The sequence below is a fragment of the Leptinotarsa decemlineata genome, unplaced genomic scaffold (genome assembly GCF_025532065.1).
Source record: "Leptinotarsa decemlineata unplaced genomic scaffold, Ldec_3_MD MMD2_P_RNA_scaffold_5, whole genome shotgun sequence".
In the NCBI taxonomy this organism is placed as follows: domain Eukaryota; kingdom Metazoa; phylum Arthropoda; class Insecta; order Coleoptera; family Chrysomelidae; genus Leptinotarsa; species Leptinotarsa decemlineata.
This window is the reverse complement of record NW_027412532.1, coordinates 15076704-15101912: the sequence shown is the minus strand read 5'-3', so window position 1 is coordinate 15101912 and position 25209 is coordinate 15076704. Positions and strand designations below refer to the sequence as shown.

At 32.7% G+C, this 25209-nt stretch overlaps 2 protein-coding genes across 2 annotated transcripts in view; one reads left to right on the top strand and one right to left on the bottom strand.

The window, feature by feature from the left end:
• The window catches only part of LOC111510148 (venom protease), a 32308-nt gene extending 12519 nt beyond the window's left edge, over positions 1-19789 (bottom strand). The window contains exons 1-2 of the mRNA XM_074169616.1: positions 19578-19789; positions 6921-7193 (exon numbers count right to left, since the gene is read on the bottom strand). Of these exons, the coding sequence (XP_074025717.1) occupies positions 6921-7193; positions 19578-19674 (370 nt within the window). The 5' untranslated portion in view covers positions 19675-19789. The remainder of the gene's footprint in view (positions 1-6920; positions 7194-19577) is intronic.
• Positions 1-24722, top strand: part of LOC111510145 (venom protease) — a 78729-nt gene extending 54007 nt beyond the window's left edge. The window contains exon 6 of the mRNA XM_074169618.1: positions 24630-24722. Coding sequence (XP_074025719.1) covers positions 24630-24701 — 72 coding nt within the window. The 3' untranslated portion in view covers positions 24702-24722. The remainder of the gene's footprint in view (positions 1-24629) is intronic.
• Positions 24723-25209: the final 487 nt, after the last annotated feature.

Genomic DNA, 25209 nt, shown 5'->3' with positions numbered 1-25209 from the left:
GTTCCGATCTACTATAGATCTCATCAGTGCTACAACCTAGGTCATACATATTTGAACTCTCATCTCACACATTTGCATTAATGTGGTTCATTGATGTTCATTCTGGAAACGATGAATTGATGAGTTTGCAATTTTACTATTAGAAATTCATCAATGAAATTTATATTCAGATAGTGATAGGCGGAAATATCCGAAAAATTACTTGAAAATATTTTATTTTTTAATTTTCTTCCTAAAGTTCGGATGGAGTAGATACAACATGGGCTGAAAAAGTCTCCGGCTTAACGCATATATGGCAATAATCTTATTGCATTTACCTTCAGAAGAAAACTGTTGGAATTTCATTATATTTCACTCATAAGTTTGTGAGTTATTGTGCTAAGGGTGACACTACTTTTGTTATTTTCAATACAATTTATCAGAAACAATTTCGTGTTTTGATTTTACACTGCTTCTTGATGGGAAAAAATACCGTACAAACGAAGCAATTGCTTGAAAAGTGATATAAGAATTGCGCTCCAACAGAAACAACAATTGGGGGAGGCGTGGGCATAGTGGCCACCCTAAGGAACATCTATTTTTTTTCCACCTCTAAACTTTTTTGAAACATTTTATAAATCCCTTCAACATTCAGTATGGTTACTTAGGCCTGATCCAAAAATAAAAACAACTAGATTTTTAAACTTAATTGTACAAAATTTTGACTTCACCAAAAGTTGTCAAAGTGGCCATTCTATTCTTCTGGATAAGCTGCAGTTCTATGGAATAAGAGGTGTAGCTTTATCGCTCATTGCCTCATATTTAACAAATCGTTTACAAGCTGTCACATATAACAGCTGTACATCTAATTATAAACCTATCAAACATGGATTGCCCCAGGTATCAGTCCTCGGCCCACTATTGTTCATCATTAACATCAATGAGCTACCTAATTTTTTACATCCCTATAAGTCAGTTTTATTTGCTGACGATACTACGCTCATCTTTTCAGGTGACACCTTGCCGGATTTGCAACAGTCTGTAAAAATTTCACTCTCAAGTGCTGAAACGTGGTTTTCATTAAATAAAATAAAACTGAATGGAAAAACAAAGAATCTCACCTCTTGTTTGTCTAGCACTATGTCGAGTGATAACAGTGTGAAATTGTTAGGCGTAAACATAGATAGTAAATTATCTTGGCAAAATCATACGGATGACCTACGAGGTAAATTGGCCAGCTCAATTTTTTTGCTCCGTCAACTGAAGCCAATTACAAGTTTTCCAACACTCAAAAATGTATATTTTTCATTATTTCACTCTGTCATTACTTATGGGATTGTACTCTGGGGGAACGCCTCTAGTGCTGTAGATATTTTCCGACTTCAAAAAAAAGCAATCAGGGTACTTGCCAATGTGAGTTTTCGTGATCACTGCCAGCCCCTTTTTGCACAAATGCGCATATTGCCTTTGCCTTCATTATTCATTTTCTCGGTTCTGCTCGAGATCCACAAAAATCGAATGTGTCTGCGCAAACAATCCGATATACATAATCATTATACCAGAGCTGCAGGCAATATTCGTACTGATCGTTTTCGCTTAACCAAATCACAGAAAATTATTTACAACCTATTACCGCAGGAATACAAAATCCTATCAAACAATAAATTCACGCGCTTAAAAGAATTTTTACTAACTAATTGTTTTTATTCTGTCAGTGATTTCATGGAGCATTTTCGACATCGCTAGTGTATTTCTATGGAGTACACTCGCCACTGCGACATTTTACAATAGCTAGTAGCAGTGTACTATATTTTAAAAATTTTATTTTATCTTATTTTGTTTCTCTATGTGTTGTACTCTTTTTAGATATTATTTGGACTTAATACAAACATTATGTAATGTAAGGTAGTCAATAAACTTTCATTCATTCATTCATTCATTCATTCATTCACTTTAGGCCACTAGATAGGGCAAAGTGGCCACTGCCTAAATGGATTTAGATAGTATGGAAAAAATAAAACGCATTTAGTTTCAGAACTCAAAACGATTGTATTAGGGTTTTAAACAAAAATAGGCATTAATGAAAGTATGTGAAACTATGAAATCACTGGTATTTACATAAATCACAAATAAACTCATCGTCCTCCTCTTCGGCTCCTGTGCAGGCTTCGTGAGCCCATTTGAGGCACCCAGAACATCTAATCCAGCCTTCGTTGTCCTTGAATTTCGAGTAACAATCACCACAGAATAAACAATCAACGTCGCTGACGTTGCCTTCATTATCATCATTATAGAGATCATCATTTTTTTTCTTGAACAACGCGCGATTTCCTTCATTTTCAATTTTAGCCATTCATTTCTTAGGAGCCTGCTGTTTCTTTTCGATTTCCCTTTTTCTTTTTGTTTCTAGTCTACGTTGTTTCGCATTCTCTTTATCTTCTTTTTCTTTCTTAATTGTCATGAGAGTGGTCTTACATGGACTGGATGTTAGAACTGTTGATGTTCCTTTCTTCCGCTATGAGGTGGGAATACGTGATCTTTCTGAATGCCTTCCAAAATGTCAAAAAACTTTGATACATTAGTTTTGTTAAACGCTTGAGCCCGTGCAGCTGAAGTCGCCTCAGGCTTCCGTAATGGAATCATAAGGTGGCGTTTTCTAAATCCCTGTACCCAATCTGTTCCAGCAGCTTTTTTTTTCATGACTAAAGTTATGAGGTATGCAATTTTTAACAGCGAGTTTGTAGGCAAGAGCCTGTAGATCAGCGACTGTCACACCAAAAAAACGGACTTCCATATCCAAAATATGGTTAACTATTTCTTTTTCCTGCTCCTCAGGAAATATAGGCTGAAAGTGATCAAGAACCTTTTTTGTGTTTACTACATGAACATTTTTGTCGAGTGCACGCCGTTTTAAAGTACCTATTTCGATGTACCTAGAACTTTTTAGCTGCGGTTTGCCAAGGTAACCCGTCCTTCTTCACTGCATCAATGGCCTTTTGCATAGCTTCAGAGTTCCAGGACTGCTGAGCGGTTTTCCTTCTATACTTGGACACCATACTGTTCTTCTTCTGCAAAAAAAAACACGGAATTAGAATAACTGAAGTTTGCCGTGATCTTGCTCTTGATATTATAGCCCTATTTAGTTTTGTTTGTGATGAATGCAGTTTCAAAAATCAAGTCTTATGCAACATACATTGCGGGCAAAGTGGCCACGGCTGTGGCCACTTTGCCCTCTATCACGCCATTTTCTAAATACAATATTTCACGTACAAACCGTTGTAGTACCTACTGTTGAGACATAGAAACATGTTGTTTTGTACGATTGATGTACAATTTTCTTCACCTAGGCCTACAATAAACTAAAGCGAAACATGTGATGCACTTACCTAACATCAGAGGGTCGACAAAGTGGAAAATTTGCGATATATTGGTGAGCTTATCTCTGAGCGCCACCAAACTACAACACAATAACAACGGCTGCCGGGCGAGTAGTTGAAACTATTGCCGCGAGGCTGAAGCAATATACAGGGAAGAAAACTTTTGGTTTTTGTTTGCGGTTTGCGGTTTTTGTAAAACCCTTATAGTGAAAATCATAGAATAAACTCTATTTATTAGTTTTTTGAAGGAAACTTAACGTGGCAACTTTGGCCGCAGTGGCCACTATGCCCACCCTTCCGCTAAACGTTGGTTTGACTTCAAGCGTGGTCGTAGAGACACTGATGATGCAGAACGCAGTGGACGTCCAAATGAGACAGTAACAAGAAAAAATCCAGAAAATCGTTTTGAATGATCGAAAAGTGAAGTTGCGTTAGTTAGCTGACATTGGAAAGGTATCAAAAAAACGTGTTGGGTTTATATTGCATGAGCATGAGAAAACTATGTTCAAAGTGTGTGTGCGAGCTCACTGTTGATCATTCTGAGCAGCGTTTGGCCATTTTTAAACATAACAAACCGGAATTTTGCGTCGATGTGTGACAATGAATGAAACATGGATCCATCACGTCACTCCGGAATCAAAACGATCGTCATCTGAGTCGAGAGCAACTAGTGAACCTCGTCCTAAGCGCCCGAAAGCGTACCAATCGGCTGGAAAAGTTATGTCCTCGTAGTCCGGTCAAATTAGACCAAAAAATAAGAGTAAAGCTATCTAAATTCCCTACAAGCTGAAAATCAGTGAGATTGTTTAAAATATGATTGAAAATAAAATTTGAAGGTTTCTCATCTTTCTCCTGAATGGAACAATTTTTATTAAAGATCGAAGTTCAAAAAAATGAGTTTTTCGCGATTTTCAGCAAAACGGTGGGTTTTATCATAAAAATACTTTCGACAAAAATTGTAGACCATGAAAGTAGTAAAAGTTTCAATCGTCATAATATGCACGAGTACGCCACGTATATACATCTCTGTAGTTGTAATATATGTTGAAATATTTTTCTATCGGTTCTTGTATATGAATTATCTCCCTACCCTTTATCGTTGTTTGATGACATCGGAATGCGTAAAACACAGAAGTCTGCCATTTACGATTGTGTCGAAATGGTAGATTTTGATATTATTAAACACAAATGCGACATACATCATTGACGGAGGAAACTTACTATATCGCGTTGTGTGGGATAGCAAAGAAACATTTAGATATACGCACAGTATATACGTCGACATTTTGGTTCCAGGGTTACTGTCGTATTTGATGGCTATAATAATTGCACGAGAATTACCAAAGCTGAAGAACAACGTCGTCGCACTTTAGCAACATCTACATCAATTGATATTTCATTTGATGAACATATGACAGTTCCAACCAGTCAACAAAATTTCTTACACATACTCACAAGTCTCAATTCATTTCAATGTTGAAAAAAAATTTTTCTGCTGAACATATATTGGTAAAACAAGCTAATAATGATGCTGTTGTATTGATGATTGAAACATCAATAGAGCAATTCAATTTGACAAGTACAACTATTGTTGTTGGTGAAGATGTAGACTTACTCGTATTACTCACTGCTTGAACTCCAAATGAAAAAACTATTTTCTTGTCAAAACCAGGAAAAGCTCAACATCAATCGGAAATATATTCATCAAAAAGTTTATCTACTTTTGTAAAATATCAAAATCGTGTACTATTTTTGCACGCAATAATTGGCTGTGATACGACATCTTCATTTTACAGGAGGGGTAAATAACAATTTTCAAAATGTTTGAAAAACAAAACTTAGTTCAATATAGTGAAGTTTCTAAAAAAAATTGTAATTCAACTCGACAAGGAATTATCACTAACGGCATTCTTTTTTTCCTTTCTATGTACAGAGCTCCTAAAAAAACTACCTGCTTAGATAAGTATTGATATGCATGTTTCGTTAAAAATACCAAAAGTAAAAAACAAGTACAATTAACTTGTCTTCCACCAACCTCAATTGCTGCTCATCAACATCTTCTTCAGGTATATTATCAAGTTCAAGTGTGGTTGGTTATCAGTTAGACCCTACAGACTGGGGTTGGAAGTTGGTCAACAATTCATTAGAACCAGTCCAAAGTTTACTTCCACCTGCGCCGGAAAAACTGCTGGACACAATTTTTTGCGACTACAAAAAGGAGTGCAATGCTAAATGTGGTTGCAAAAAATCCAGACTGTTTTGTTCTCTGACATGACATGTACACATTGTCAAGGCTGGTCGTGCTCTCATATCACCAACAGTGAAGGTTCCGTGTGATTTCAACGAGACAACATGCGATACATCGCTATCAACGCAGTTTACATGTACTCAGGATGAAGATGAAGAAGAACAAGACGAACAAGATCAAGAAGAAGAACAAGAAGAAGAATTTGAAAGTTACGACTCGGACGATTTAAGTTCACTACTTTTTTTTAACTTAAATTGCTTTTATCTTTTCAATCTCTGCTAATATCCATTATTTTGCACTAGTTTCAAATTAAACAGAATCACAACTGACCCGTGGAATAGGTCCATTGGGGAAACCACGTTAAAAAAAGGCGCTAAATACACTACCTCATACTTGGCGTGGAAACGTGTGCATATTATGACGGTTACAACTTTCACAACTTTTTGAATCGTTATATCTCAAAAACGATGGCTCGTAGAAAAAAAAAATATTGAGACATTTTCTGTAGATAATTTTATGATCTATATTTTTTGTCTGAAATGTTTTTATGATAAAACTCACCGTTTTGCTGAAAATCACGAAAAACTAATTTTTTTCACCTTTGACCTTGAATAAAAATTTTTCCATACAGAGAAAAAATCAGAAACTTCCAAATTTCATTTTTAATCATATTTTAAACCATCATACTAATTTTCAGCTTGGTGGGAATTTAGGTAGCTTCGAATGTCTAAATTGACCGGACTATTGGTATTTTGGAATGTGCGTGGTGTAATATTCATCGTCTATCTTAAGAAAGGAAATATCATCAACAGTAAATATTATATAGCATTATTGAAGCTTTTGAAGGCCGAATTTGCAAAAAAAACGACTGCATATGGCAAAGAAAAAAATGTTGTTTCATCAAGACAACGCACCGTGTCATAAAACAATATAAACAATGGCAAAACTACATGAATTAAACTTCAAATTGCTCCCACATACACCATATTTGCCAGATTTGGCTCCCAGCGACTACTGGCTGTTTGTAAATCTAAAAAATGCTCACCGGTAAGAAATTTCGCTCGAATGAAGCGATAATTGCTGAAACTGAGGCCTATTTTGAGGCAAAAGATAAATCGTTCTACCAAAGTGGTATTGAAATGATTGTGTTGCTCTTGATGGATATTACGTTAATGAATAAAGCCAATTTTGAACAAAACAAAACGCGTTTTCTTTTTTAGGCCCGGGACTTTCCAGCCCACGTATTATTTATTATTTATAAATAAAAAATATTCAATTTTCAATGGATTACCAGAAGAGGTGAATTTTTTTCTTACTTTTTTCAGCTACAATTCCAACTTTTTTTTTTGGTGTTGTCGATTCCGGACATGACTGAGTTATCATTTGTGGGGGCGGGGGCGGAGGGAAAGCTGGTATTCGAGAAGCTGGTATTGAAGGAGAACTGTCTTTACAGCAAGCAATAATGGAAGTACCAATGAAGTCACATGCTTTTGGTAGTATTCCTTCTTGAAGAGCTTCTTTGGCGGAGTTGCATTTTGTAATTATCGTACAAATTCCATCGGATCCATCTGCTAGTTTACAGAAATCACCTGAAATTCAGAGTGTTACATTGAATTTACCTATTGTCTATTTCCGTAATTAGCGGGGTAATAGGTACATCATTTTCGATGGTTTCACTCAGAATCAATAATAAACGAACTCTTAACAACATAAAAACCGTAGTGTCGTAGAAAAAAAGGGTTCTCTCTGTCTATTTCTATTGTATTTCGCGATCTAGAAAAAAATTACATTATTAACTTCACACATGTATAGAAAAACTCATCTTGTTTTTCGAAACTATATTCTATTCATGAGTGATTAGTCGTAATTAAATATTTTGAAAACAAAAACCTCTCTTTGGAATTCACTTCGATGTATTGGCTGCCCGAGGCGGAAGATAATTTTGCCGCCCTCTTAATTAGGTATTTCAATGTAATGTATACTATACATATTAAATAATTCTAGAGAACTTTTCAGCAAGAATAGTCATCATTATTTTGTATTATATAAATTTGGTGGTAACATGATATGGAATGGTAAATGTATCTTTTCTTTAATTGATAGAATGATTTTCAGATCGCTTACTAATCAATCTGAACAAGTAATTAGGAGTTTTGCTTTCCAATAGTTTATATAAGAATACAGATATGAGATAACAAATTCTAAACTCAATATTCAGCTGATCTAATTTCAATAAATATGGATTTACATGATCACGGTAGTTTATGCAGCACACACATCTCATACAAACATTTTGTATAGGTTGAAGTTTGTGTTTATTATAGTCTGGCAAGAAGTTGTAATACATTGAGCAGCAATACTCAATATGGGGATAAATCAATGATTGAACTAATTTCAGTTTTGTTTCTTGAGAAAGCGGGAACTTGAACTTGTATGAGGATTTCAGTTTAAAAAAGCAAGTATTGTAAATGTGTTTAACGTGTTCGTTGAACGAGAGAGTGCTATCGATATATACACCTACATTTTTTGCTGAATTCACCAGTCAATCGATTCATTTGTCAAGAAAAAGATGGAAATTTGTTTCAACTTCATTTCTTTGTAGGTCAGATCCCAAACATAGGGCTACTGTTTTATTTGGATTTATTCGAAAGACATGATTTTTGGAAAATAGGAGCGTATTTTCTAAATCTAAGTTCATCCTGGTGATAGCATGGTAAATATTATTGAATTGACTTGACAGATATAATTGAAAATCATCAGCATATAAATGTACGTCGCACTGGGATAACGTGGCAGGAAAGTCAAAAATGAAAAGAGAGAACATGAATGGACCTAGAATGCTACTTTGTGGTACTCCAGAAGAAGTTTCCTGAAGAGATGATCATAATTGATCATTATCTAGTATAACCCATTGAGCCCTTCCTGTAAGATAGCTTCTCACCCAATCTAAAGAACTGCATTCAAACCCAATGTATTTTAGTTTACTCAGCAATAGTTTGAAGTTTACCAGATCGAATGCTTTGCTTTCATCAAGCATAACCAAAAATGAGACCATCGATTTGTCATGAGAAGTAGTGATATCATTGATATCCTTGAACAGAACAGTGTTGGTACCGTGTTTCTGTCGGAATCCAGATTGCACTTCTGGAAGTATGTTAGCTGTATCCAAATATACTTTGATTTGTTGTGTTATTATTTTTTCAATGCTGGTAAAATACTTATTGGACGTAACTCTTTGAAACAGGTGGGTATAGGTATTTTGGAAGTGGGTAAAATATTGGCAATTTTCCAAAGATCAGGAAAAATGCCTTTCCTCAGAGATTCATTAAAAATATGTTTTACTTCATCTATGCAATGTGGAATAATGAATGAAATCATTTTAATATTGATATTATCGATACCGAAAGCATTTGATTTTATTTTATTGATAGCTTCAATGATATCGTTATTGGATATTTCCATAAACGAGAAACTTGCATTGATATTGACTCTGTTATTACTATAAAATACTAAGGTATCACTGTTAATTATAGAATTTCCAGTAACATTAAGAAAAAAGTTATTAGTTTCTTCTGGATTACGCAGTTCTTGCGGTAGATTGTTGATTTGTAAAGAACGCTTTATATTCACGTCCCAATATGACAGATTTTTCCAAATCGCTTTAGAATTTTTTTATTTTTGTTCATTGTTTTTGTTTTTTTTTATTTTTATTATTGTTTTTATTTTTATTATTGCATATATGCTGTTTTTTCACGTTTCAGAGCGTCATTAACGTAATTCCGTAGAGTTACTCAATACTTCCTTGAAGCCATAGGTATTATTTATTCGACATGATTAAATAACTAGCGAATTGAATATAAAACGAAAATCAGTTTTTAATTAGAACTAGGATAAAACTATTGAGTAATATTCATATCTTTTTGAAGAATAATATAGGTGGGTACTTGTTAGAGCTAAAAACAAAACCTCCGACTTTAATTAAAAATTTATTAAGAGCAAAGTGTTTTATTGCACCATCAATGTCTATAACATCACACACCTCTTGTTCAATAGACAAGATAGCCAAATTTGTGAGTCTTAGAGTACTCATTGTCGACCTTAAATAATTTTTAATTAATTTAAATTTCAAAAAACTTCTCTCTTTGCTTATGGCAACTGTAAAAAATATTCGCAGCATGATTAAAATATTGGGCAGAGTGTCTTCCAGCTTATATTTTACAATAAACTTCAATAATTCAAGTGAGACTGCATTAATTAATTTATTTCGTTACTGGGTTTGAAGGTACAGTTGACTGTGATGAATTTAAGTCTAATGTGACGTCTCAGGGACAACACTTTTCACATATTTAAGTAGAGCCCCTTCATTTGCTCTAATATTTTCCAACTTAGCTCTTCTCTTATCACGGTAAAATGCCCCATTTTCTTTGGCTCTTTTCATTTTTTATGCTGAAATTAAAAAAAAGTTATGATAAAAGTTAGAGTTACAAAAAAATATATCGAACATTTCATAAACTAGGTATATTTTACAGCACATCTATCTATAGGCAAAAATCTGAAGACCATAAGTGAGCAATTTCAAAAAAAAGTGTACCCTGATCTGAAATTCGGTTTTCATTTCTTGTGTGTGTTTTTTTAAATTTTGACCCTAGTATAATAGTTTTAAACTATTTAAAAATTAGCTATGGTACTTAGCACTTTCAACTTTTTAGTATCAAATACTATACAAAATTTTCAATTATTAACAATAACGATAGCCAAAGAAAATAGATTTCTGACAGTAAAACTTGGTCACAAACTTAAGCAAAAAAATTGAAACCCAGAACACTTCAACAAAACGTCCGCGCTGGTCACTAATTAGTTTCACATTGAAAACAGAGTACCGTCTCCCGATGAAGACGATATGTAATTTTTTCCCATTTCGTGCTGAATTCTTTCTACGATTAGAAGATCTTTTGCAAAAAAGAGCGGTCACAAAACGGAATGTTCTGGTTGTCTGAAATTTAATTTTTAATTCACGATTTTAATTTCTATTCATTTTCAATATAAAAATAATAATATTGATACTTCTAACTGATAAACTTGACTTTTACGAATTCAATTGTATTTATAAACCATTCCCAATCCAGTATTTTTTTTAAATCATAGTTTTTCTGACCCTAGTTGGGAAGAGGCCAGTTAAATTCGATGGTTTTCAATATTTTAACATCTTCGGAAGTGTTATTTATATAAATATAACTTAACTGGAGTTAAGTAACATCATAACGATGATTTTTAAATGTATTTAAAATAGTTTATTTTCACTTAAATTTATTATATTCTGCTTTAAGTAATTCAATACCCAATATTTATTAATTTTTCAACTTTTATTTTGTCCCCTTCAAAGCAGTCCCCCTCAGATATAATACATTTGTGCCAGCGCTTTTTCCAATCGTCGAAGCAGTTCTAAAATTCACTATTTTGTATGTCGTTGAGCTCTCACCGATTCAGATTTTTTCTCCTTAATCGTTGCACAACGCCTTCCTTTCATGGTTCCCTTCAATTTTGGGAACAGAAAAATGTCGCACGTGGCCAAATCTGGTGAATGCGGTGGCTGCTGCATGATTTTGGCCAAAAAATTAAGAAAAAAGCAGTGACGACTGAGCAGGTGCATTATTGTGATACAAAAGCTATGAATTGTTTTTCCACAATACTGGACGTTTTCTTCGAATTACTTCTGGCAAACGGCACATAGGTTAGGTTAGGTTAGGTCCAAAGTGAGTGGGTCTATGCGACCCTCCACCGCAACCCGCAAGGGTTTATTGTGGCTCACACCTATTCACACCAAATAAACCCAGCTTCTTCGTAGTTCATCCCTACTGTAGTCCAACAACTGTTTGGTATCAAGCTTCGAAGGGTGAATAAACGCCTTAGACTGAGCCAGTCCTGTCCATAAATCTTCTTGTCATCCAGGTGTTCAATCTTTGTTTGGCAAAGCCTAAAGCGATGCTGATGACAGGTTCTGATCCGATGAAGCTGCTTGCAGCACCCTCCTTCGCAAGGAAGTCAGCAGCCTCACTGCTTTCCAGGTCAGTATGGCCAGGAATACAGACCAAAGACAATCTGTTACGTCTTCATATAGGGGAGAGTCGTTTTTGGCAATTTGCTACCAATTCAGACGTTGCTCGGTAGGAGCCAAGAACTTCCAACGCCGCTTGACTGTCCGAAATTATTTTTATTGACTTGTGTATGAGGTTGGATTTTACCAATCCCCCCGCACACAATTCAATAGCGTGAATTTCCGCTTGAAATACAGTCGCATAGGTTCCTAGGCAGGTTGATATCTCTGTCCTGGGTCTGCGACTGAAAACACCTGCACCAAAAAAAACGGCGCAAAACTTCAAGACAATACTGCTTATTGATCGTTCGATCATGTGGCAAGAACTCCTGATGCACTACGCCATGGTAATCGAACAGTGAGCAAAACCTAGACATTTAATCGAACTTGGCGTGGTTTTTTGGTCTGGGCTCACCTGGGCTCTTCCATTGGGACGATGGTACTTTGGTTTCGATGTCATAACTATATTTCTATGATTCGTCACTAGTTATGGCCTCTTTCAAGCCCTGAGCGGTGCTCATGCGACCGTTATTTTTTGTTAAAATTCAGCAGTTTTGGAACGAACTTTGATGACACTTGCCTCATTCCCGAAATTTGAGAAAAAATTGCATGGCACGAGCCAACCAATATGCCAATATTATCAGCAATTTCTTTAATAGTGATTCGACGATTTTCCATAACAAGTTTTCTCACTTTCGCAACATTTTCGTCGGTTGTTGATGTACTGGAGCGTTCAGGGCGAGCGTCGTCAATCACATCTTTTCGACCTTCTGTGAAAAGCTTGTACCATTTTTCTGACTAAGAGTACAATCACCCTATGCCACTGTCAACATTTCGAGTACTCAATTCCATTTTTACACAAAATTTGATGCAAATTATTTGATCCGCCGAACACGCAAAACACTTCTACCAACAAACTAAACATGCTGAACAGCTGAAACAATGAACAATCAAATGTGCGTAGCTCACAAAAATTCCAATATCTACCTTATATTTTCAACAGTCACGTATATATGCATATTTCATTCTCAACATGTAATCTGTATATATCTACTGTCCAAAGTTTATAGAAAATGATTTTCTAATTGAACAATATCTTATGTCAAAGATTTGAACGGAAAAAATCGTGTAAACTACAGTAAAAATTGTGGTGCAATTTTTTTTCAATTCAATCTCTAAATTTGTCATTCATTTTATCTCATCGTGGACGGAAATTATTTGTTTATTTTGATACCCATAAACATGGACCCCATATGAGTTTTATCGTATCTGTAGTTCGGAAGAATTATTGACTGACTTTGGGTTGAATATGAATGTATGTCCTCTATTTTTATACATTTAATAAGTTGTACAGAGTGTATGTTTCATGATTTTCCCAATTGCAAAAGGTTGTGAAAGTAGGCATAATACACCGTCCTTGCCACTTTTTTTGTGTTCATTCTTATAGCTCCGATCGATAGCTCTGCTCAATTTTTTGTTCAATCGATAATTATGATCGGAACATAGTCGTTGGTGAGTCAATACCGAGCCCACTCGATCAAAACACATGCATGTACTTTGATTTTAAAAAGTTAGCTTCTAAGCAACATTTCGGACGTTATGAATTTGCACATGTTTCAACCTATCAAACTTGGTGCACTTGGTATGTAACCATTGATAACAGTCATAAATAATTAATCACCAGATAACACCGGAGGGAAATCCTTTGACTTTCGAAGTTGAACTTAGTGGGATATTTCGTAATTTCCTCTATGAGCAATACGAGTATGTTCCCAGCAACCTTTTTCAATGTTGCATGATTCGTAACACCATGATAAGAAATATCAAGAATACTTATATGGTAAGAGTGCTAGTGTATACACCAGAAATAACTGCCAATCATCATTCTCGTTCATATAACCATTTGCAATGTTCTGTGAAATATGAGTAGAGGAATCAAGGACTATAAAAAGATTTATTTGAAAGTCTTCCGAATAATAATAATTACCATAATCCATAAAATATTGGACCCCATCTATTATATCATATTATATCATAAGTAAAAAATATCAAAAGATGTTTGAGGCCACGGAAAACATGGATAAGTACAGGACTGATCTCTCATTAACAAAAAGAATGATTTGTATAAGAGACACATGAAAAAACCGGACAATAGTTTTTTTTTATAATATTTAATATACCAAAATATTACCAACAAACTAAAAACAAAAACTAGAAAAGGCTACTTTCAGAAACAAATCTCAGAGAATGATAACAATCCAAAAAATTTGTGAAAGATAATGAAGCAAATGAGTAAAACTCCAAAAAGTAAACAACAAATTAAAAAAATGATCACTGAAAATGGCATAAGAACAAATGATCGAAATGTATTATATTCTAAAATCAATTAATATTTTGCAGAAGTGGGTCAGAATCTTGCAGAAAACATGTGTACTCCCTCAACCCCTTTTCCGAAACGTAATATAGTTTTGAACTTGTTTCGTCTGGAAAAAGTTATGGAGAAAGAATTAATAGATATTGTAATGTCCTTGAAACAAAAAACCCCTGGTGTTGACTCAATTACAGCGGAAACTCTCTAAAAAATTGCCACAGAAATATTAAAGCCATGGGCATATTTAATAAATAGCATTTATCGGAAATGTTTGTTCCCCACAGCATTTAAACTGGCAGTTATAACGCCACTTTTTGAAAAGGGAGACAAGACGACATCAATTATAACTAATCGTAGTAAAATTGATTAAAAAAGTTTTAAACAACGGCTAACAAAATATTTTCATAAATATGAACTAATATCAAATAAACAATTTGGTTTTTGTCAAAATAAAAATTCTACTGAAGCTATAGAGCAGCTCACTGGACTTCTCTACAGAGCAGTAAATGAAGGAAAAGCAGCACTTTGTGAATTCTTAGATCTTACAAAAGCCTTCGATACTGTTAGTTACGAACATTTGTTGGATGCACTGGAAAACTTGGGAATACGTGGCTAGACCTTAATTATATTTCAAAGTTATCTTCAAGGTAGAACGCACGTTACTGAAGTGAATAGAGTAACAAGTAACTAGGCGTATGTTAAGGATAGGATTCCACAAGGCACTATATCAGCTCCTATATTGTTTTCAGTATATTTGAGGTACTTAATTGGATGAGGATTAATGCTGTATTGCTTGAAATCGCTCCGTAGATAACAATGGTTATTGTGGGTTATTCCCAAGAGATAGGCATATACCATTGCAGACTTTTTTGTAGACCTTTTTCGAGGTGTACAATACTGTAGTTCATTTTTTTATCTATCTCGTAGTGTTCAGCCAGCGGTTGCAATGTAAGCGCAAAACAATTTGTTTATTGACGAAATCACATTAGAAACCTTTAAAATTATCAGTTTCTCTACTATATTATGCATGTTATATACATGTAAAACTTTCTCTCGAATTACTGTATCTATTAAAAAAATCACATCAAAATCCGTTGCGTAGTTTTAAAGACCTGAACATACATAGGGATAGGGGCAGACAGCGGGAAGCGATTTTGTTTCATACTATGTTTTATGCTATGCATATAGTGATAATGTAAAATAAATCATTTTTTCTCGAATAATTTCTTCTTGTTTCGATCATTTGCGGTGTTAACATCGGAATATCGCTGAATGTGATAATATTTTTTTTTTTGGTTTCGAATCATCCAATAATGATAATTATAATAGAAGGTACAATGTCCCAACGTCATAGCATCGCGATTACTGCTTTGTAACCGAACAAACCGAAATAGTTTTCGAGAAGATGTCAGTCAATATGGTTTTTCAAAAGATCCGAGACCAAAAATTTAATCCAGAAGCTATTGAGTATCAATTTGAAAAGAATTCTTTTGGAATTGAATTGTGCGAAACTATATACAAATAACTGAGAAATAAAAATCAAATGATTATAGTAAAGTTCGGAAGGATGTTACAGGAAGTAAAGCCATAGTAATATGAACGAAGATAAATTTGAATTGAAGGGGTTATATTTTTAGGAGTGATTAATTTTTGGGAATAAAAGTTTTTGGCTTTCTACTACTCCATCTTGATACAAAAAAAGGATGAGGGAATCTTCCAAAGAAAGGAAGGAAGTAATCAATTTGAAAATAAGTAACTCTATACATGGATGTGTAGATCATGCAAAGAAGTAACTTTCACACACAAACTGAAAGAAAGTCCTCCTGAAATATCTACTTTCATATAAACATTGAATTACACGAAAGAAAAAATTTCTTCTGAAACAAATACTTCTATATGAACACTGAATTATACAGAAGATACTTTTCTCTACTCAGTTTGTATTTCAAACATTCGTTGTGGAATAAAAATCAGATATCATTCACATGAGTTCTACTTTAAATGAATGGTAACAAGTTGCACTTACATGGAACACTGTCACCCTCACTGGTATACATCGATGTTTCGCCTTAAGACACTTGCCCTAAGGCTCTTCTGTACCAAATTGGATAATATTATAGAAAATACACACAATTCATTCATGAATTACGATTTTTTATTGTCACTGAATAAGCTTGATCTGCTAATGTCATCGATGACATCGTAATGACATGCATTCACCTAACTGATTCAATCCCAGCCAAGAGAAATCTTATTTGAATTGAAGGGGTTATATTTTTAGGAGTGAATTATTTTTGGGAAAGAAAGTTTTTGGCTTTCTACTACTCCATCTTGATACAAAAAAAAGGATGAGGGAATCTTCCAAAGAAAGGAAGAAAGTAATCAATTTGAAAATAAGTAACTCTATGCATGGATGTGTAGATCATGCAAAGAAGTAACTTCTACACACAAACTGAAAGAAAGTCGTCCTGAAACAGCTACTTTCATATAAACATTGAATTACATGAAAGAAAAAAATTCTTTCGAAACAAATACTTCTATATGAACACTGAATTATACAGAAGATACCTTTCTCTACTCAGTTTGTATTTCAAACATTCGTTGTGGAATAAAAATCAGATATCATTCACATGAGTTCTACTGTTAAATGAGTTAAATGAATGGTAACAAATTGCACTTACATGGAACACTGTCACCCTCACTGGTATACATCGATGTTTCGCCTTAAGACACTTGCCCTAAGGCTCTTCAGTACCAAATTGGATAACATTATAGAAATACACATAATTCATTTAAAGTAGAACTCATGTGAATGATATCTGATTTTTTTTCACAACGAATGTTTGAAATACAAACTGAGTAGAGAAAAGTATTTTCTGTAGGTATAATTCAGTGTTCATATAGAAGTATTTGTTTTGAAAGAATTTTTTCTTTGGTGTAATTCAATGTTTATATGAAAGTAGCTGTTTCAGGAGGTCTTTCTTTCAGTTTGTGTTTGAAAGTTACTTCTTTGCATGATCTACACATCCATGTATAGAGTTACTTATTTTGAAATTGATTACTTCCTTCCTTTCTTTGGAAGATTCCCTCATCCTTTTTTTGTATCAAGATGGAGTAGTAGAAAGCAAAAACTTTCTTTCCCAAAAATTATTTACTCCTAAAAATATAACCCCTCCCAGTTATCACCTGATTCGATTCTGGATACTAATAATCAAAGTCGTGAAGTAAATTAATGATTCATTTCGAGTCACAATAATGTGTTTCTTTACAAATTGGCGTTCATCCATTTTTTTCAATTTTTATACTCATAGCTGATTCACTTTCGCCTAAGTCTTCCATGTTTTCACTAACTCATTTGAATATTATGATCCGGAAATTTTTAGAATTTTCAACAATTTCAACATTTCTATAATTTCCATTTCATTTGTTCTTGCAAATCATTTTATTCAAGAGTCTTGATATTCTTCAAAATCTACCTACAATCATCTGATTGAGATCAGTAAGTGTTATCGTTTCATATGTTCCGACACCCATATATTAAGTGATCGCACAGTTTGTCCCATATAACGGTTCAGTAATCTTTGTGGTGCAATTCATAAACTAAATCAAATAGTCCCAGTATTAGTATACTAGAGACTTTCATTTCCTGTTCTGAAATTGTCTTCAAACTTTCGAAAAATTATTATGAAATGATAACTAACTTTTTTTTTAAATTAATATATCTTCAAAAATCTCCGACATCATGTTATAGCGAAAAAATGTTCACAAGTAGCACTAATAATTTTGTAATTTTTCGAAAAAATAATACCAATTGAAAACAACATGGTTAAAAGAGAGCTACCAGCGACATACAAAAATCATTCTCTGCAATATTCTATACTCATGTTTTCCGAAGTTTGTATTCTACTAGTAATTATTATATGATATTTTTTCAAAGTGCTTATTCACATTCATAAATATCGTTACTTGTAATTTTATATTATGTTACTATGTGATATGTAGATTTTGTTTCAATTTAACTTTTACAATATTTTATATTGATATTTCATTTTATATTTGTTCAACTTCTACTTTTCCATTGAGTCTATTTACCTCTCAAGTTATTTCTTCACACATTACATCAATTTTTGCAATTATACATGTTTATATATGGAAAAAATTCTACAAATCATCATCACGCACAAGCTGTACTCAATTCAGCTTCAGTGATTAACCTGTTTATTCATTTTTATGTATATTATATGTGAGAAATATGTATAACTCATATTTGTATTTGGTTAATAAACATTAGATTACATTACATTACCATACAAAAAGTTATTTGCTAAATGGTAATAAACGGAAGTACTTCATTGTTTTTCATCAGTTCCATTCCATTGTCTGATATAGGTAATATAAATTGATTTGATAACCCTGAAAAAATCAAAAAAGATTAACCGAAAATAACAATTTTATTAAACAAAAAACTGAAATTACAAAGAAATAATATATAACAACAACCAAACAAATAAAAATTCTATTTTTTCAGCTTTTATTAATATTTCAATTTTTATTTGTTTGGTTGTTGTTGTATGTTATTTCTTTGTAATTTTAGATTTTTGATTATTAAAATTGTTATTTTCGGTTAATCTTTTTTGATTTTTTCAGGGTTATCAAATCAATTTATATTATACTAGACAATGGACGTTCGAACTGATGAAATACACCACGAAACATTGTCAACCATCTTCAAACATACTTTATTGTAAATCGTACATATAAAACGAAAGCCGTTGAAAGAAATCTATCTTGAAAAGTGGTGAAAATGTGCAGTTGAAAATAATAATTATAATGTTGTGTCTTTATTCTGGTCAATCTAGGATACATATAGATTTTCAGATTTGTAAAATTAATTCTAATCCTAGGGCTGACACCAAAGGTGAAGTTCAAATCAGTACCTGATTTGAACTTCATTACTGTGATGAATTTACTTCTGATGAATGATTACACCATATTTCAAAATATGAATTAGAAATTGAAAGGTTTTGAAATTTCGAAAATTAAACAAATTTCAAAACTGATAATGGAATTTGCAAAAATTGTGATGAATAAGTCAAGCCTCTAAAGAAATTGAAAGAATATTTCCATTCAATTTCATTGAATGATTGAATAGAAACTTGCAAATGACTTTGAAATCTATGCTAGGATATGTTTCAGATGAAACCTTCAAATTTATCCAACAGCGAAGACAAAAATACCGATAATTAGTTTCCCTGGTGTGATTTTTTCCAATATCTGAACATTTTAGTGGTAAGTTCAGAAATCAAATAAAGAAATCACCAGTAATTTATTTTCAAAAATAATGTTCGGAAACGGCCAAAAGACTATTTGACATATTTCAAATTTCGATCCAACCCAAAAGACTATTTGACATATTCCAAATTCCAATCAACCCATCTTGTTAACTATTTTGAAGCTAAAATTCCCCAGTAAAAAAAGTTAAAAAATGAAAAGTGATATATATCCTACCTTCTTTCAATGATACACTTTTGTGAACAAAGGAGACTATCAAAAACATATACAAAATCTCCTTAATCATTTTGATGGTTTGTACTACAGTAAACATATTCTTTTACAAACCACAATTCACTAACTCGCTTTACAATATTTTTTTACGTTATCTTCAGAGAGACTCGAAGACCAGAGTGGTAGGACGATTTGATTTGAACTGAATTCTGAATCAGACTACCACAATTTTTATTTCATAGTTATGTATGATTGGATTTTCCTAAAACTCAAATGAATGTCTCATTCCATATATACTCTGAGGTGGGTATAACTCTAGTGTGGGCACAAACTGATAGATAAAACATAACCTATTGAAAAAAATCAGTTGAAATACGGTCAAAAAAATCTTTTACTTCGAAAATGGTTTCTGAAGAAGTATTATAGTGGAAAACCTTATTACGTATTTTGAACATCGACAAATCTTCATAATATGAAACGATGAAATTATAAATCATGAATGACAAAACAAAATATCAGTTATTCATTCCAAAACAAAATGAAAAAACTGGAGAAAAGAGTTTTGGAATCCGAAAAAGAGGCCTTATTATTGCAGAAACGTTTGAATATAAACACACCGTCAACCTCATTGTCAAATCGTCAAAAATCTAATACATAATACTTCAAAATATTTCAAGTGAACTAGTCTTGTTCACATGTACTTTTTTTTGTAACATTTTTCAGCCCTGTCCAAAAATTACGACCAAGGTGTCATTCGATTCGTACTTTTGACTAGAAAGTTTAAGGAAAGGTCCGAAAACGCGCCGATAAAAATTACAAAAGTTATAAACAATTAAGTGAAAAAAATGGGTATTTAGTTTTTTCTTAATATCTCGGAAAATTTTCAAAATTTTGGAAATTTGAAAAAAGATTTGAAAAGATCAATGAATTTGCGTCCCGACTCCCGAAACTGTATCTCAATTATTTATAATTTTTACAGAGCCCCGAAAATAGAGCCGAAAGCGGGTAGTCTAGCGCCTTTCGTCACTCTGACATAAAAACAAAAAAAATCATTTAAACATATTTAATGTAAATATTAAGGAATGAAAAAATTCGTGTAATGTTGGGATACATCAATAAACAATTATCCGCAGTCAAAAAATGTTTATCCCAATTTCAACGTTGATTATAAATTTGTTAATTAATAACTTTTTCTGAATTGAAAGTTAATATAAAAATCCATATAATTAATAAACTAAAACCCTGGCATTTTTTTTCTTTGTTGAAGTTGTCCTTTATAGGCGAAAAAATTACCGTTGCCAAAATAAAAAAATTGTTATTTTCTATTTTTTTATCAACAATTGAAAATTATAATTTTATAAAAAATACATTACAAAATTTTTTTTTTATTTCTCATTGTTTCAATGTCTCATGGCTGAAAACTAATTAATAATATTTTTTTTAATTTTTTACAGCTATTGTTAAGAAATTTATTATAAACTAATACATTGTTCATAAGCAATTCGAATTTTTTTTTGCATTATGTTAATTGAAAAAAATCATGATTTTAAGAAAAAAAATGATTTTTTAAAAAAACCTCTTTGTTGCTAAAAATAGCGTTTGTTAATTAACAATCGTTTTTTGCAACTAACTAATAAAATTAAGGAACCGTTTTTGTTAAATCATAAATTCTATTGTTCTCCAAGGGTTTAAAAAACTTTTTTTTATTCTTTTTTTAATTGTTTATTTAAAAAAAATTGTTAAAAACAAATTATTATTTTTTATTTTTTTTTTCAATACTTTGTTCTATAATAAAAGTAACTTTACTTACAGTTATGATAAATATGCTTCAAGTCTTTTTTGTTCATTACGAATTCATTAACAATTCAAGCCTTTTACTAAAGTTGTAGTACTATTATTTATTCAATTATTGATCGTTATTTATTGAAAAAAGAAAAATTTTCAAGTCTTTTCAACATAAACTTCGTGTCATGTAACAATAAATCATAAGGATTTTATTACTTGCACTTTTAGTAGTTGTAGGATCATTAACATTCACTTATTGTCATATTTGTATGGAGTATGTACTAAACATGATTTAATAAATTTTAAAAATAACTTTCAGTATGTTTTTGATTTGGTAAATTCCCTGAAAACTTGAAATTTTTATTTTTTTAATGGATCAATAATTAAATAAATAATAGGACTACAACTTTAGTGAAAGGCTTAAATTGTTAATAAATTCATAATGAAAAAAAAGACTTGAAGCATATTTGTCATAATTGCAATAGTTTAAAAGTTATTATAATTATAAAAGCGAAGGAGCGAATGAAAAAGACAAGTATCAAGGTATCACAATATTAAAATTTTCATGAAAAATAGAATAAATAAAAAAAAAACACATAGTTACTTTTATTATAGAACAAAGTATTGAAAAAAAAAAAAAAATAAATAATAATAATTTGTTTATAACAATTTTTTTCTAAATAAACAATTAAAAAAAGAATAAAAAAAAGTTTTTTCGAAACCTTTAAGAACAATAGAATTTATGATTTGGAAAAAAAAGGTTCCTTGATTTTAATATTTAGTTGCAAAAAACGATTGTTAATTAACAAACGCATTTTCTAGCAACAAAGAGATTTTTTTACGAAACCATTTTTTTTAATCATGATTTTTTTCAATTGACATAATGCAAAAAAAAATTTCGAATTGCTTATGAACAATGTATTTGTTTATAATAAATGTATTAACAATAGCTGTAGAAAATAAAAAAAATAATAATAATTAGTTTTTAGCCATGAGACATTGAAACAATGAAAAATAAAAAAAAAATTGTAATGTATTTTTTATAGAATCATAATTTTCAATTGTTGATAAAAAAATATAAAATAACAATTTTTTTATTTTGGCAACGGTAATCTATTTTTTTGCCTATCAAGGACAACTTCACCAAAGGGAAAAAATTCCAGAGTTTTAGTTTGATAATTATAGGGATTTTTATATTAACTTTCAATTCAGAAAAAGTCATTGATTAACAAATTTATAATTAACGTTAAAATTGGGATAAACATTTTTTGACTGCGGATTATTGTTTATTGATGTATCCCAACATTACATGAATTTTTTCATCCCTTAAAATTTACATTTAATATGTTTAAATAATTTTTTTTGTTTTTATGTCAGAGTGACGAAAGGCGCGCGGAAGCCAGACTACCCGCTTTTGGCTCTATTTTCAGGGCTCTGTAAAAATTATAAATAATCGAGATACAGTTTCGGGATTTTTTACTTTTTTTACGCAAATTCATTAATCCTTTCAAATCTTTTTTAAAATTTCCAAAATTTTGAAAATTTTTCGAGATGTTAAGAAAAAACTAAATGCTCATTTTTTTTTCACTTAATTGTTTATAACTTTTGTAATTTTTATCGGCGCGTTTTTGGACCTTCTTTTAAACTTTCTAGTCAAAAATACGAATCGAATGAAACCTTGGTCGTAATTTTTGGACAGGGCTGAAAAATATCACCAAAAAAAGCTAAATCAAGTACATGTGAACCAGACTAAACAACTCTAATCACAAACTGGCCACAAATGTTCTGCATACCAGCTGTCGAGGTGATATCTGAAAAATGAATCTCGTGCACATTTGTGAGTTATGGATAATTATCAATGATTTATAGTTAATTTTTTTTTCATTTTTTGTTCAACATGAAATCGATTTCCTTTTAAATCTGAATGAAATAGTGTTTGCTCTGGTCAGGCCCTATCCCTCGTAGCCCCGACACATTCAGAGGGGCGTGCCAGCATTATCAACAAACAACCACTCCCTACACCGCACCGTGGGGAAAGTAATCATTGGTTCTGAGAATCATGTCCCCTTAGTAAGCGCAATGAGCTAAGAATGACAGTCTTCTGCATCTGTCCGGCGAAGATTTCTGCCTTACTGCGGCAGGCCGGTATGTTTCAAGAGTAGAAAGGACTTCCACCAAGGACTTCAATAATCAGAACAACCATCTTGACAGAGTGATCTAGATAGAGTCTGTGGAGTTCGAAGAGAAAATCTCGATATTTCATCCGGTTTTCCTCCACTTTTCGGACGATATTCCTTTCGCCATGAGCTGAAAACTCCATGACAAATATCGTCTTGCTCTGGTGGCAGAGAAGGACTACATCCGGCTTATTAGCTTGTATAAGCCTGAGGGTGGGAAACGAATAGTTCCGAAAAATTCGGAACTTCTTGTTCTCCACAACGAATTCAATATCCGCCATAGACTAAAGCAACACCGGTCATCAATACCGTAAGAGTGTTGTAGGTGGTAATGAACCACTTTCAAGGCCACGTTAAGTTGATGGATATAGACTGAAACCGCATATGCTGAACATGCTGACAGCAAGTGCATCAGGGTCTGAGATGCCTCCCCGCAGGAACCTCTTAATCATCAACCGACTGCAGTAGACTAAGATGTTGAAGACACCATACTAGTAGGCCATGATTGAACCTTCAGTTTCCGACTTCAACCCACTTGACCTGTAGAAAGCGAAGGTCGGGCGCTTTGGTAAGCCGACGTTCTCAATGTTGTTCAAGAAGACACCATGCATTGGCTTTTCCTTGTGTTGCTGTAGGAGTGAAGTGATCTCTGCAGCTTGTTATATGGGCCTTTTGCTGAATGGGTTCCCACTCGGTGATAGATTTGTGATTACCTCGTCAGTGCTGGAAAATAAAGAGTTCACCAGCTGCTTGAGCAGTTGCCTTTAAAAGAAATGCTCCAATTCCTGCTCTTTCATGGTCGCGGACAGTGCAGAGAAGGGGATCCAAACTCCTGACGGCTTTACTATCCTGTCATGCAGACATTCCAAACTCAAAAATCCACGGCTTCTCTGTAGTTGGAGGAAGTACAACCGTGGAGTGGACAATTTGGGATGCAAACTCCTATGGGAATGCATCATTTATTATCATTATCAGTAGTATTTTTTACCGTGGTATGCGCTGGTCAGACCCTATCTCTCGAAACCCCGATACATTCGGGATTCTTATCAAAATTATTGATATTATTACCTGATTCTTCCTTTATTTCTTTTAGAATTTATCAAGAAAACACGTGACGTTTGGAACCTTCTGGAACGTTTTCAACTTATATTACAATAACGACTAACAATAAAGTATTTTCGAAATCCTTGGAAGTTTGAATTGGAATTCTAGAAAGTTCTCTTTGGATTTCAGTTCCCCTCTTCCTCTCTTTCTTTCTGTGTCACAGATTTTCTACCTGAAACAATTTCATGAAAAACACTAAAATGTTCAAGAGGGAGTTTCTCTGAAAACAGGAAGAATGGTGTATATTACTCCCAGTTTTTATACCTTTCAGTATAATCAGTAACTGAAAAGTAAACTAATTTTGACAAATGTCAAATGAATTTTCGAACCTGAACTTTGCGAAAAATATATAAAATGTGTAGAATATGACAGTAGTCACCTCCTGACACATTCTACATAATTATTTTTGTAGCAAACACATTCTTACATCACACAATTCCTAATTATTCTGCTTGAGTTTTTATATTTCTTATTTTTTATGCAGTTTTCATTTACATAATATGTCCTCTTCATAACTTTCAAATAATTTGTTGAATGTTGTATGACTGAATTATTTGTGTATGGTTGAA